Raw genomic sequence first — 16,252 nt, 5'->3', positions numbered from 1 at the left:
CCAGGAACAGACTGAACCAGAGACTCCTTTTGGAAGCAAAAACATTGAACTGAACAATAAACAGAAGCACGACATGTAAGAAGAAGGTTGAGTAGGGCAATGTTATGAAGCTGCTTTTGTATCTTTCGCGTGCTGTTGTTACAAAAGAGAAATGCAAACATGTCTGGAGGCCGACTAAGACAGCGTGAGGTGTGCGTGTGGCGTGAAACAAAAATAGGTGAAACAGAGGTGCATCGTGTGAGAGTGCGCCTCAGGGCTGCTAAATCGAGAAGGTCAGGAGGGTCACGCCACAGAAAGAAGTATTATCTACAACTTTTGAGCTGCGTATCTCCTGCTTCAAATGCAGTCCTATCAGTGGTCCTTTCAGTGATGCCTATCTTCAGACGACCCTGTTTTCATGAAATTAAGCGTCACATAATTGCCCCCCGTGTAAACAGTGCGGCAGACTGAACAATTCGGGAGGCTGAGAAGCTGTTTACAGCATGCAAGTGGCCATCAGAAAGACCCAGTCACCACAAGACTAATCACGCTAGCTCTAGTCTCGCTGTCTCCATGGGAGGGGGGTAGACAAGGGGGAACTTTCCATTTATACACCGCTATTAGCCCGCATATGGACTAGTGTGTAATACAAGCCCCAAAAGAGCTTTGTCTATGATTTTGTTGTAATATTTAAATAAAACAAGGAAACTGACAAGGGCATTTATTTCAAAAGCTCGATTTATTTGCTTTAACTTTAAGGACAGAACATATACCATCCTGAGACTCCTACGGCATGGTACTTATCCATATGTGACACTACAGGCTTTATGTCCAGCATATGAGAAAGCTGTAGTGAATTAGCAAAGAGGAAGCTCACAGTAAGCATGGCTACTGTTGCCGCTGCCGAATGTGCTGATAACACAGCCTCTGAATTTGTATTTCTCGCTCTGGAGGTTAACTGACTTTGACAACTGGATTATACGACATGAGTGCACTGGCCTCCTGTGCCGCCAAACTGTCACCCCAAATAAATATAGAAATGCTTTTTCATTTATGAAAATAAAAAATGGATCACGTTTGATTAATGACTTGGCAATCCATCTGTCTGCTGTACACATGGTGTGTAACCATGAAAAGAGGTGAGTGAGAATGTGTGTGAGCTGAGTGGAGTACTGCTGGTAGCATTTCTCCATTTTCTAAGTAATTTAGTGAAGGTCAGAACAGGCTTTTTTTAACATATGTGAAGCTTGCAAGCTCATCCATAACGACCATTGCAAGACTTTCCAGGCGCCTGCTCGCAGTAGCAGCTTACAGCTGAGGAGGCGTGTGTGTATGTGTGTGTGTGTGTGTGTACGCATGTGTGTGGGTGTCACTGTGTCTCATGTGGAACACAGAGAGCTGTGTGTAGCGCACACACCCCTCGTTCTGTGAGCACCCTCTCAGCTCCACATATACACATCATAAATTAAGATAACCTCCCCTTAAATGAGCAGCATTTTTTGCCGTGGTTTTTATAGTGGTGGCATTGTACCAGCGCTGATTAATTTTGCAGATTTATTTTCAAACACCATCTCTCCAAAAATAAACTGAGTAAATACAGCAACCTCTTCCAGCATATGTGCTTGCGAGCACAGAACACACACACTCACAGCTCAGTGAGACAAACAGACGTGAGAGAGTACTATGTCTCGAGCACTCAAAATCAGACAGCTCTAAAAGCTTAATTCTACTTGAAGCGTGAACGTAAGAGGGGGTTTTCTGTCAGACGTAGTGGGAGGCGATTTTCTGTTTTTCTACATTTCAGTGCAAATCCTTAAACATCACGAATCATGATGGGGGAAAAACACTTACCATAAACAACTCTCAAATAGACTTTTTCTTCTAGAATCAATTATCCAGTATAATGTTGTTTGAGACTCTGGCAGCCATCCCCCCTGACATCATTGACTCATGTGTTGACTCATAAACAGATGAGTGATGCAGACTTCTTTTTTTTTCTCACTCACCCAGCCCCCCACCCCCCCACCCCCCACCAGTGGCGGCCCACATAGCTGCCTAATGAAGTTGGTGTTTGTGAGCTCTGAGCTACTGTCAGCACAGTGAACAACACTCCTCTATGCCGTTCTCGCCGACTTCTGGATTAGGGAGTGGGCGACAGGCCAAAGCTGGCACTGCTCTTCTCACGTATAGACAGCATCCAGCCTCGCTAATCTGGAAAGGTGTTTGCGCTCTGATTTACAAAGCTACAGTATGCAAGCTCAGCCGCATAAACGTGTGCAATCCAAAATGGATAGATGTATTAAAAGATTATTTATGTACACAATCTCCTGAACTCTGCTCTTGTCTCTCCCAGCAGGTCCACTCGAGGCTGACAGAGCACATTCACACTACTTTGGATGCCTAAAGCGCAGAGTGAAAACATTTTTAGCACGCATCATTTTTCCACTTTAATATCAAGTTAATCTAGCGAAAGAAGTGAGGCTTGAAGAGAAACGAGAGGAAGACGAGGAGGCAGAAAGCGGTCCTCGTGAGTGTGCAGAGAGAACTCAGAAAAAGAGAGTGAGAGTCTTATGAGGGTTGTAAAGAGGAGATGAAAAACACAATAAAAAGAAGAAAGGAACGGGTGAGAGAAACAACAAAAAAAAAAGCTGGGTGAAAAACACAGTTGATGAGCATGAGGTCATTTCTGCATTCACCATCTGAGCTCTTCAAACTAATGTCACTCCTCTTATAGCTGCAGTACAATCAAGACACAACAGAAAAGATGTGTGTCTGCACAACCATGATTTTCTGGAACAGCGTGGGAGAGCAGGCATTGTAAAGCAAACTATAGCCAGCACTGGCTTATTTTCTCTTGAATGCAAAAAAACTGGCTTGAAAATATTCATTAGAAATTATGAATATAAGGTACAAAAGAATTAACTTATGAAACAATGCAACCTAACACTAATCTAGCTCTAATCAAGGTCTCAATATTTGAGCCAAAATGTCAGAATTGCAAAACTATATGAGTAAATGTGGATGCGCTTATGATAACCTAACATAAAGTACATCTGTGCTTGGCATTTACTTACTTACTTTACTTACTGTTTTGAAATAGTGTAAGTCATATTTTGTGAGTTTATTAACTTTATAAATTCCTGGGACCAACAAGTCGGCGGGTCTAGACTTGCGTTCCTTAGTATCGTTAACTATATTCCTTTTCTTATTACTTTCACAGTAGTAACTGAATGATTCATAGCAATAGTTGAATATTATGCTAAATAAATAACTGAGAATAAGCTGAGAATTTCCGGTTTTAACCAGATTTTAATGTTGACCGAGACTCAGATACATAACTATTTGATATACATCAAGAAATCCTTGTACCTCGTATGAGCAACCTGGAAAATAGGTTGTTAAATATATTTTAGGAAACAAGAAGGCTTTTGGTTTTATCTCATACACTTAACCAGGACTATATTTTCTAACATGTTATAAGCAAAAAAAAAGAAATCATTACTTCATAAAAAAAAAAAAAATGTATGTGATACTAAAGCACACACTAAGACCACACAAAGAGAGCTACTCCTAGCTCAGACCTCAGACAGACACACAAAATTATTAAATCATCAATACAGCAATTATGACAGACAAAAAATGTTCATGCACCACAGCACACACAATGTGGAGTGAGTGATTGAGTCAGTGAGAGAGAAAAAGCCAGAAAGAGCTCTGAACGTGTACTATGAGTAAGAGTCTATAGGAGAGTAGAGTGTGTGTGTGGGTGTGTGTATATGTACCTCCACAGCTGTAGTGTTGGTGTGTGGCGCGGACCTGCTGGAGCAGTCTCTCCATGGCCTCAATGTGCCCTCTCCGCCGGGACTCTCTACCATCGCTCTCCTTCCAGTCTGACACACACACACACACACACACACACACACACACACAGAGTTCATATTACACCTCAGAGATTTTGTTATTCTGCCCCCTGAAAAACCATCTGCCCTTAGTATAAACATAGTGTTTAAAATCCACACTACCACAAAAACGTTAAATATTTGGTCAGGAATTTTTATTTTATGATTAAAAAATTACTTATAGTTTGCTAGTTTATTTTGGGTGTAAAAATTTTTGTTAATGACAAAAAATGAACGATATGCAAAATTGCATGCAGACTGTAGATCTGCTGCCTACTTACTCAGTCATTAAAACACAAATGAACTGCAGCAAATACAGAGACAGCATCATGTCAGCTTTACACTATGAAAGGCTCTCTGTGAATTAGCAAATGCAAATGAGGCGCCCTGCACAGAAGCTCCCGTGAATTTGTTTAAAGCCTGGCTAAAAGTGGATCATCCAAAACAAAATTAGCATAATGCCTGATTATTCGAGTAACTGAATTGAAAATATTAGTAGAAACATCTGAGCTGGACTAAAACAAGACATTACACATCAGAATAAATGGCCTATATATTTTCTGTCACTCTGTACACACGAGAACAATTATCATTTGTTCTGTAAACGGAGAGATTGATTGGACCTGATGCGGGTTTACGCCTCATGACAAATTAATGTGAACATAAAACGTCAGACCACCAAATCAGATTTGCCAAGCAATGTTTAAAACTCAACGAGCCCCTCGAGATTTGCAGCCCACAATCCAGAAAATAGTACTTTAAGAGACAAATGACTACATGTATGTGCAGTGCAAACAACATTAAACACTTTTTTTTATCATTAAACATTAGAGATCGTGTTTTCACAGAAGGTTTTTAATAAAAACTGTAGGGATACAAAACATTTATACGGCCAAATCTTAACACTCAGCGAGTCTCAGTGAATTTTCTAATGAATTGTTTGTCATCTGCTCATGAATAGCTAGCCAGCTCTAACAGCAATGACAGATTGCCTTTTTTTATTGAGTGCTGCTTATAAAGAAGCACCTCGAGGCCAGACATGATGAATAGCAAAAGCAAGTAAGTCGTGACAGTCGTAAAATCGCAGAGGTTCTACATTCAAGGATATATAGCAAAAACGGCTCCGACAAACATTTCTCTTTTCCATATTTTTAATTATAAATGCAAAAGTAGTCTAAAACTGTGTTGTATTCGAGTGACATACTCCATCATATCTGAGTTCATCATGACTGTGTATGATATCAGCACAGATAGATATCATGGCAGTAAACAAGTGTTCACTTACTGGAGGGAACAGCACAAGGAGGTTGAGAGAGTTGTGATGGCCCCCAGCCCTTCATGTTGTAGGCAGATACCCGAACATAGTATTGCCTCCCCTGCAACAAACACAAGCAAATTGGTTCTTCTTCAGCTGCAATAAAATTACATTATTGGAGCTTTCTTATCAAAAATCACTTGAAATTTTTAAGTGGCTCTAGAAACTGCTAAACATATTACATTTTGCAAGCTTTGCAATGAAAATGTTACTTTTTTTTTACCCAATTTATGCCTACTTTAGTCATACCTCCATCCCACCCGCTAGCTAGATCTCTTCTATCACTTAACAGCTACAACTCTTGAAAGCTGAGGCTAATACGTGCTTGACTCTTATTGACAAGGGAGAGAGGAATTGTGGACTCTTATCTACAGATGACTATGACACTCTTGCAATCTCCCTTAGACTGTTGTGCTGCTCGGCAGCGTTAATTTTAGCAGCTAATCTGTATTTCGTTCCAGTCTTAGTCTTTTTGACGCAAATAAATAATAGTTTAATCATATTTTAGTCATTTGAGACCATACTGAGACACGGCAAGGTTAAAAGATACATAATTATTTACACAGACAGTACGCTCTCCGTATTCAGAAACGGTAGACTGTTGAACCTGATCGCATTCATATAAAGCTGTATGTTGAAACTGAAAAGACCAAAAAAAAAGATTTTTCATACTGTGCACCAACAGGTAATTGCTCACTCAATTTATGTGGCTATATGATACTAAATGGCAGTCATGAAATTGTACACTTAAAAATTGTGGGTTATTCCACATTATGTTAACTCAAATTTTGGGTAATTAAACATTTGGGTCAGTTTTGCTGCTGCAGTGCCACTGGCTAGAACTCAGTACAGACAGGTCAGAACTGACGAGTGAGAACTGATGAGCAAGAGGCAAAGAGTCGGTAAATTCATTTAAAATATGAAGAGATATACAGTATATTTAACTAGAAAGGTGAAGTATGTATTCATTCCTTAAGCTTCATCGTGTAAACAAAGATTTCTTAAAAAAATATTTGTTTGTTAGAAAATGAACACTGCCACACAAGAGAGGGACAACTGCTCTAAAAAGTTACATAATACATCATTAGATGCATTTAAGAGTGTTCAAGACATTTACAAATGTTCACAGAGGTTACTTATACTTTTGCTGCATCCTTAAAACTGTCCAAGTATAGTATAGTCCAAGCACATGTAATCAGATGTACAGTATACAGAAGGACATGTATTGGAACATTTAATTTTGTTTTCTTTTCTGCTTCTTTCAGTTACCGTTGTAAGGCCTGTTATTGTACATTTAAGACACTGTAGATTTTCAAGGATCAGTTCTCCAGCTAATAAAGAGAAGTCCTTCAGACAGCTCCACTCCACTGCCAGGGATCCATGTAACAGAACAGAAAACAGGTGAGAATAGATTAACTTGAGACAAAAAAATTGAACAATAGAATTTTGCATCAGCAGATCCAGCAATTTTCTGAACAGTGCTATGGGTTATTTTGTATACACTTACTCAAAATTACATATACAATATACAGAGAAAAAAAAATCTATTGTCAGTGACATTTTCAGTCTGCTGAGAGTGGTGTTTTCTTCCACGATAACTGGTTTGTTGCTCAGGATGCAGAAGAAGGAATTCGCACCTTTATATCTGGTGACCACAGTTGAATTGATGCTGGCTGGCTCCTGAAATGTGACAGTGAGAGATGTGCTGCTGCTCACAGTCAAACGCACAGCTGTCGGAGTCTCTGGAGCCTCTGTGAAAGCCAAATGTCAAAGCCCAATAAGAAAGATTTAAAATGACTGCTGGGGACTCATTATAACGTACGTAAGGAACGCAGCACAAAGGAAAATAATCAACAAGAGGGTAATGTAATGAATGAAGCAGATGGCCATTAATATTTCAAAGTTGATTATTTTCCAATAACAGCAGATTCCAACATGTTTTACTCCCCTTGTACCATAGCAATTTGCCAATGTTAACAATGTTTTTATTTATTAAATAATGAAATGTCATATTTTTTAACCAATTCTAGTTTAATGTTGTGGAATGTACTCAAAACAAGTTCGTTCCAGTTATCACTTACATTACAACATCTACAACATGTCATTCCCTCACCATCCTCTCTTTTTTCTCTTGCTCTTAAAGTTAATATGACAAAAATGCATCTTGTCATGTTAACAAGAGACCAGAAAACATAAGGTTCTCTGTCCTGAAGACTCTCCTGTGGTGGAAAACCTACTGACACTTACAAAGTGCAGACACTGGAAATAAACACATCCTTACAGAAAGTTTCCCCATATTAAAAATTAACAGTTTAACACATTTTATTAAACTGTAGATTATGTGAAGAGCCTGCCACACAACTATAGAAATGATAACCTATTAGAATAAGCTCATTTGCAATGAAACTGACACTATGGTCTGAGCTGATGTTTTAGAAAATTAATCAACACCTTCTCATCCATCAGTATGGAGAATTCAACAGTGTTGTGGTATAAAGGCATGTAATATCCACACGTTCAGGTAGCATAACACTTCATCATGAAATTGTTGTTACCAGTTGATAGGCTTGATTTGAAAAAAATACCAGGCCAAATCAGTGTGCACATGTTTGATAAGTTTCATTACACATAGGATTTATTTTTGGGAACTAACATGGACAAAAACAGCGTACTATCTGTAGTTTTGTTTTATATTGGGTGTTAAAGGAAATCATCACTGTATCAGATTTTATTTTCAGCAGCAATCCACTACAAATCTAATAAACAGAAGAATGATTGATATAGGATTATCCACAAATAATGCCATTGTGGTGACAGATTAATGGCATCATGCTGTAGACTGAAGTGGCAGCCAAGGCATGACTCAGACTGGTTTGAATGTTAACATCATGCAGGTATCCGGATTTGTATGAACTAAGCATTATGATCTGTGTTGAGAGCATATTACTATTAGCAACTGCAAAATGGGAAGCCTATTTTGATGGAGACTAGATTAAATTTCAGAAGGTGGGTAAATAAAATGCAAACATATGACTATTGATTGTATTTTCCTCTCTACTGATTACGGCAGCAAAAAGAAAGCTTTTTGCTGTTCATGAATTGGGCTGCCATTTTCCATTTGAAAAATAAAATGGATTTTGTCCATGAAAAACATAGTCCTTTTACATGCTTTCAAAAGCTACAGCTTACAGTGACATTTGCATTCAGTGTTAAACCAGCATTTAGAATAGACCATGGGAGTACCTCTGCTACTTAAAAGATTATAGTCCTCTCTTCTTCAGCATCTTAATCTGGTCTCGTTCTAGCTGCATTCACTGGGCTATTTGTAACCCAGGGCATACTGCGCTACAAACAACACCATTCTGCTCAGCTGAAACACTTTTCATAGTCTCCTTTGAGAATTGAGAAATCTTTCAGCAGTCTTTGAGAGGGTCTGTGCCATAGCTTGCTTGACTTGTAATAGCTGCCTTGGCAGGGGTTTACACAGAGAGGACCACAAAAGCAGGCTGATATAACAAGCATTCAATTTACCATGAGAGCGTTCCATACCATCAAGGTACAAGGGCCATACGAGGGAACGGCCATTAGGGCTAATCATAATCCGCATACCAGAGAATGTGCATGTGTGTGTGTGTGTGTGTGTGTGTGTGTGTGTGTGTCGCTATCCTTGTCAGGGCCCTATAAAGAGACGCCATGTCTATACTGTACAGCTATGTGAAATTCTGTTATTACAATAGGTTCACCTATTTCAGGTTTATCAAGGAGAATGTGATTAAAGCACTCACGTGCGTGCTCAAATCCAGTGCGCATGCGTTTGTAGAGCTTGCATCTCCACTCCCAGGCCTTGAGCTGCTTCTCCTTGTCTGACGTCTCCAGACTGAGGCTCTCTCTCATCACCTGTGTGGAGAGCTCGCTCGCTCGCCTCTGCGCTTCCTGCACCAGTGCTGAGAGATGAGCGTCACGGCTTTCCTGACTCACAACTGAAAAAAAAAAACACAACAACTCAATCAAAGCACTTTCCTGGATTTCACAGAGATATGTTCAGTGCATCTACAGCATAACTCATCATTTATTTCACCTCAGTGTCTATTGATGATGTTTTCTTTAGGGTGTCTGATTTTTTTTTTTTTTTACGCTTTATACACACAAACACATACACAAGAACAAAATACTGTGCAACTAGAATCATGGTGCTGCAAACAAGGCATACAACTCTGTAAATAATGAACAGAAGTTTCAGAAGCAGCACTTAATGTAAATTTTAGTCCACTGACAAATATTTAAAGTCTCCTTTATAAACAGTTATTGTAACATAAACAATGTAACATTATATCTAATGATGGTACATACAATGTGTAAGAATCAGTTAAAATTAATTAATATTTAATTACGAAACAAGTAAGCAATAAAACATGATGCGGCATGCTGTTATAGGAAAATAATCACAAAGGACACAAAGGAAAGGATTACCACCTTAAAATGTATTATTTTCCAATAAGAGCAAATCCCAAAGTGTTTTGATCCTCATAGACCACAGTAACTAGCCAACAATTAGAGTTTTTCTATTAATCTAAGAATAAGACATACTTTTTACTTGTTTAAGGTTGTGCAACATCAGTGACACAAGTTGGTTCCTGTTATCTGTTAACAGTTATACAAAGTTCTCATCAGCCTCTCTTTTTTTCTCTCTTGTGAACTTAAAAAGCTAAAAAATGTCAGCTTGTCATGTTACCGAGAAACTTTAACTTACAGTTTTTCCTCTGATTGTTACAAAGTACTGACAATGGAGACTCCTTCCAAAAATATTCACCGTATAAACGATCACACAAATTTTTTCAACTGTTTATGTGGAGCATCTGCCATACAAATCCCTGTCTATGTTGTTACTCTAGAAACAATAACATATTAAAATGAGCATATTAATATAAACCTTTCAGCTGAAACTACTATCATAGCTGTGCTGTGATAGGAAATGAATCAACACATTCTGACCAATCAGAATTGAGAATTCTACAGTGCTGTGATCCAGGAATTAATCATTATTTTGGCTTCCACCTATGGGTGGAAAAGGTGGACCATGGGAAAAGGCTTTCTTACTGTCACTTTTTAAACCAATGGTTTGTCTTTATCAGTGCCAGATAAAAACATACCATCATTCATTGCGAGAGACAGTTCTTAAATGCAGCACAAACATAAAAATCAGTCACAGGAGATTCTATGGGAGGTTAGGGGTTGAGAATGATGGAAGGTAATTGATGTTAGCTGTCAAAGTCTGAACAGAAACTTCAGACTGACTTTGTGTACTGTGTCAGGCAAGACAGCTATGTAGCTATATCACATCACTCAAAGTAAGAAGGTAGCACATTTGGAGGCTAACCAGACTAACAAATGCCAGGGCTCTACTCCTTTTCTCTACAGTAAACCTATAAAAGTGTTTTAGAAAAATTTTTTTACCTAGAACCACATCCTGATCTGAGTCTGAATATCATTCTCTATTGGGACAATTAGCTGCATAGACAAATATTAACTAGCTGCATAGATACGCAAATCTAATCCACAAGCATCCCGTGAAAAAGAGGACATGACAATGTTTATTGTCACATGTACAAGAACAATACAGACATTTTCTTTTCCTCACATATCCTAGCTTAGAAAGCCTAGAAAGCTGGGGTCGGAAAGCAAGATTAGTTATGATCTGGTGCCCCTGAAACAGAGATGGTCCCCACTGTGGTAGCTTGCTGGTGCTTGAATTAATGTATAATATCTAGAAATATGCATGTAGTGTACCTTTAAAGCTCCTGTCTAAAACATATTAGGGCTCATATAGGGGTTCAGTATATTAATGTATGTTCAATAAGATATTTTGCTCTGGTTTTATATAAGATCCATGTCAGATTTAAGTACATTCTCAGAGTGGTTTTCACAGCAGAGCCTCTGCCACCACTTTGAAAGCACCATGTCAGACATCCAGGAATTTGATGGCTTCCCTAAGACGACCGGTTTCCTCTGAGGACAAATTCAGCTTGCAACCTTTCCACTCACTCTCATATGTGATAAACATGAGCTGAACAGTTCTCAGACAGCCAGTCAAACTCTTCCAAATACTTATACCTTGTGTGAACTTTTAAAGTGGCTCCATTTGTCCTTTCATAAAAGTTGCAGGAGAGGATTAAGTAAAAGTGCATACTACTACACTACTTCAGATTCGATAAGCATCTCAGATGAGTTAACAGGTCAAACAAGCCTTAAGACTCTTTTTAATTCAACAAAATAACTAGAAAATGTGGGGAGGGCAAACCAAGTTATTCAAACATAATACACTGGATCCTGGGGTCTAGTCTAATTTAAAATTTTAATGGCCAAATTGTTGTCCTGAGGTAGATGACAGAAGCACAGCTTAGGGGACCAGAACATGATTAGCTAATCCATCATTTACAGTAAACATGCTTATTAGGAAAATAAACCAATCGTTTATGAGCTTCTAGAGTCTCAATAAAATCCTTAGTAATCATTTTCATATACATCAGATAAGAGATAATTGTTCTAACTACATATGAATGAGCAACAAAGCCATTATGTCTCCATTAATCACCACAATGCTGCAGCTTGTCAAAGCCAGTGTCAGTGTGGTTGTATTTGATCATTTGGGGGTGGTGAACTAAAAAAATGGACATACTTGGAGGTAAGCTGAAACACACAGCACTGTGTTTGGCCGTATAGATTTGTCATGGTAAAATGAATGCTGCCTGGCCAGTGCTCCTCATAGACTGAATACTACTGCATGGTCTTTCAGAGCCTTAGTCATAGACCATGACAGCAAAATAAACAAATAAATACATGGCCAAAGAAACCCTCTTTCACTGTGGCTGTTCTGCTTGGCCCATACCCCTCGAGACGAGAGCTCTCCAGGAGAAATGATAAAGTAAGTGTTGTCTTCTCTGAAAAAAAAATGTTGGTGGTGGGGAGAGGGGGTGAGGGTAATAAAATGAACCAGCCCTACTTGGGGGTCCATGGTGCAGCGAAAAAGCCAGCAATATTAGCAGCCTAGAGGTGCAATTTCCTGTTCTATGAAGATTGACATCTGGCCACTATGTGTGGTTAATTGAACAAACTATAAATTTAAACGCCAACTATGCCAATAGTGGCTTGTCTTACACAGTTGGCATTGTTGAGAAGCAGGGATCGTCCTAAATATAGACATTATGGCGACCCACTGAAGGCCATAAACATGCTTTAACTTCAACCTACGCTTGGACCTCCAAACTGTAAGGCGTCTGGCTGATTGATTTACTTGGCACTTCTGGCCTGACATAAATATAATGCAGAAAGCCCAGAAGGGGAAAATGCGGCAATGTTTATTTTCTGTTTGTTTACAAGGATCGAATTGTGCCACGGTGAAATGTTTTGAAATTTAACTGCCACCTGGGTACAATAAATCACTTAGTATAATTGCCCTGGGTTACATGCATCATTGGAAAAGTTAAACCATTAAATGACAAACCTTGTTAAGATTTTTCAGGAGGATGCTGTGCGATGTGTCCCCTTGCCACCCTAACGTCCAGACGGCAGCACAGTGCTCTCTGTCTGCTCTCAGACAACATTTGGCTTTTTCTTGCTCCCACTGATTCAAGCGCTTGCTTCTCCTGATGCTTTTTTCCTTTCAGAGGCATGGGAGGTAAGAAACACCTGTTTCTATTGCCAACTGCTTGCTGAGATGAATATGCTATTGATTAGTTGGAGGGCCCTGGGTGCAGAACAGAGCTGTTGCTGTCTGTCTGTACACTGCATTCTGTTTATTGCTCTCTGTATTCAGTACATGCATTCTGAGTTTCACGCGCCGGCAAATCTTTTCTGGTTTAATGAATTCTTTCACTGTAGCTTTAGTAAAGAGAAATGAAGCAATATTTATAACCTGTTGAATGACTCTGTTGTCAATTGCTTATAAGAGATCCACTCACGGGGATCAAACAGTTCGCAAATTCCAGATTTTAACTGATTTCATCCATCTGTTTTGAAGGCTACTGAAAAAAATCATCCCAGCTTGTTTTTAACCAAGCACTGTAGTCATGATCGAAATGGTTATGACAGTCATCATTTGATTTGTCATTTTATAACACAGCTATGACTGCTTATGACAGCTGTCATGGAAAGGTTGACTTATTTGAGTGTTAAGCCGCTTGCTTCACAAGCCTCTAAAGCAAAGTGTGAGAAAACATCACACTGCCTCCCTCTATGGATACCTGTTTTCACTGTAAACGCCTTGTCACATTAGTGAGGCCTGCTTTTGGTCTCAACATTAAAAAACAACATTTTGACACAAGACAAATCTCCTCAAGATGATGAATTAGGGCAATAAACCTTCAATCTCTGAAGGCTTTAGTGGTTTTGAATGCAACCCCTTGATCCTCATTTGAGTCTACAAATCTAGATACACTAAACCTGTTTGGGTTTTTAATCCAATTTTAATTGTAATGTCAAAAATGACTTATAAATCACCAAAATAGATCAACACACAAAGATCAGAATCTCCAACTTTGTGTCTTAAAGGAAACCTCCATGCTCAAACATATTAAATATATTTAAACTGAAATATCTGTGATGTGCTTAACAATTCTGGCGCAGAAATTTGTTAGCTGGTGCTGTAATTTCATTATTGCTATGAGAATGGAGAGATGTTGGTAGCACACTTACAATGGCATTTAATAGTAGAAAAAAAGATCTCAAACATAAAGGATATTAATCAGGTTTTACTGCTAGCTCTTAAAAACAAAAGAGCAAGAGCTTCTTTGTCAGTCACCATTTTCCAGTGACATTCAGTGTCATACTAAGGTCAAATTCAGTGTAGAAGTAGCGGAGACATCAAATGTTGGTCTCAAAACTCCAGAATGCAATTGAGCTATACGACACAGTTGCACTGAGTTATGGCAGAAGCCCAGCTCGGTTAGTTAGTGATCTATGAGATGACAAGCATGGTGACATCGACAGCGGTATTAACATGAATACTGAAGTTTTGGACCCTGATCTGTTTAAGCAGAGTGTATGAGGAGGTGAGAAAGTTGGACAGACTAAAGGATTAAACCGCTGCTGTATCACTCTCTTTTTAGGTATGAAGCAAGGGCTCACTGGCACCACTATCAGTGGGCAGTTGAACAGCATTGTGGGTAATATAGGAAATGGTTAACCAAAGTGAAAAATGACCAGCATGTCGACGAAAGAAGTTTAAACTAAAACTCAGGATTTCATTACAAAATAAACATGGCACTAAAGATCACATGTTAAGATTAATATACAAAAAAAATCCACCCTGGTTCAGGGTGGATTTTTCCTTTAGCTGTATTTCATCCTGCAGCTGTAGATGCTTAAAACTCTGTAAACCACCCAAACCAATCTGTATGAGTCTCTACTATATCTGTCCATCAACAGGCAAGTTGGTTCAAATGAAATGTAACCTGTGAACATTATCTTGTTAAACGCTTATCGGCCATGCAGGAGTACTCACAATGTGGGCTCTCTCTGGCCCCCGCTTTGAGCAGCAGCTTGGCTATTGGCACATTGTTGGTCATGATGGAGATGTCGAGCGGGGTCAGCCCTTCGCTGTTGGGTGTATTGAAATCCAGTTCATCTGCTGTGTACTGGAACAGAAGGATCTGTACAGCGTCCAGGTCTTGCTGTTCCACAGCCTCGAATAAAGCCTCGCTGCACTGAATATTCTACAGTACAGAGACAGAGGAAATCTTACCATGTCTGATATTTGCTCTGAATTTCTATATTATGACTAAATATAGCACAGTCGACTCAAAAAGCACCAGTCCTATCATAAAACAGACTACACCATTCTCAACTACTATAGGACAAAAGTGTTCTTTATTACTAAATATAGTGATTTTGTCACTGTTTTGAGCAGACATGGATTATTATTTCAATTAAATGTCATTTGCTGAAAAATCATTGGCACTCTTCATGAAAACAAGCAAAAAGCTTATTAGATATTATTTAGCATATCAATATTTTGCGACATATGTTTTTTAGAGAAAACATTACAATATTAAAAAAAGGAGAATGATTTAAATAAAAGGTTTCTCCTTAAGTTGACTATGTGAAGGTGATAACGTGAGCAGGATAATGTAGGAATTCAGCACGATTTCACTATGTAATAGAGCTCGATTAGGAACTAAGGTACACTGAAGAAGGTCACACTCTGAACACTTAGCAGAGTCCAAGGAAACTGTTGCTATCAAATGTGTGAAAAGCTCACTTCTGGAGCAGCTCTGAAACTGACAATCAATAATCAGTGACATTTGCAAATGGAGTAACATATGGTGAAATTATAAAATATCCATAAATCATTTAGCGTGTAATTTCTCTATGCTGAGCTACACTTAGTGAAATAAAAACAGTTTGAATAACCCCAGGTCAGAACAAGCATATTTATTCCCAAAGTCTTAATGGTTGCTCACTGAGGCTTTGCGGATGCGATCTGAGCGGCCAAAGAAGTAAGCATCCTCAAAGGACGAGTGACTGCCCTTGAACTTCTCGGAGAGGTTGCGGTAAAGGCGCTTGGCTGCGCTGGGGGAGGCGGGAGCGGCCCCCTTCTTATTGTGGCTCAGCTGGAGGTTCTGCATCTGCTGGGTCATACTAACACAGAAGCTCCTGGAAGAAGGAGAAGACAAAAACTTTTTATAGACAGCACCATTACTGGTAGACAAAAGTGTCCTGTTTACTGCAGCACAAGTGAATTCAAAGCATTCATCCTATCTGATAAATTCTCTGCCTTTTTTACTGACTAGTGGTAATTAAGGTAAAAAAAAATGGCTGATTTTGTTTAACCTTTAAAAAGTTCACTTTTAATATCTGCCAGTGTTTATATAAGCTTGACTGAAAAATGTAATTGAACTTGTATGCCATCACATTGCTTTTCATTCTTGTCATGCTTGTTCTTCAGTATATTACGTTTGCTAAATATGATTAGAATGACAAAAGCAACATGTATTATTTCCATTAAAAAGACATATAATAGCTCAATGTCAAAAAAATATCACACCATAAAATCCAGTCTTTT

General features: G+C 38.8%; 1 protein-coding gene across 3 annotated transcripts in view; it reads right to left on the bottom strand.

Moving 5' to 3' along the window:
* Positions 1-16,252, bottom strand: part of ankfn1 (ankyrin repeat and fibronectin type III domain containing 1) — a 67,700-nt gene that overhangs the window by 13,795 nt on the left and 37,653 nt on the right. For all 3 annotated transcript variants that reach the window (XM_053238803.1, XM_053238804.1, XM_053238805.1), the window contains exons 8-14: positions 15,651-15,843; positions 14,693-14,903; positions 8,979-9,173; positions 6,831-6,944; positions 6,463-6,560; positions 5,164-5,254; positions 3,762-3,869 (exon numbers count right to left, since the gene is read on the bottom strand). In XM_053238803.1, the coding sequence (XP_053094778.1) occupies positions 3,762-3,869; positions 5,164-5,254; positions 6,463-6,560; positions 6,831-6,944; positions 8,979-9,173; positions 14,693-14,903; positions 15,651-15,843 (1,010 nt within the window). The remainder of the gene's footprint in view (positions 1-3,761; positions 3,870-5,163; positions 5,255-6,462; positions 6,561-6,830; positions 6,945-8,978; positions 9,174-14,692; positions 14,904-15,650; positions 15,844-16,252) is intronic.

Source organism: Pangasianodon hypophthalmus, chromosome 12, assembly GCF_027358585.1.
Source record: "Pangasianodon hypophthalmus isolate fPanHyp1 chromosome 12, fPanHyp1.pri, whole genome shotgun sequence".
Lineage (NCBI taxonomy): Eukaryota > Metazoa > Chordata > Actinopteri > Siluriformes > Pangasiidae > Pangasianodon > Pangasianodon hypophthalmus.
The sequence above is the reverse complement of the archived record's forward strand: the minus strand, read 5'-3'. Positions and strand labels throughout refer to the sequence as shown.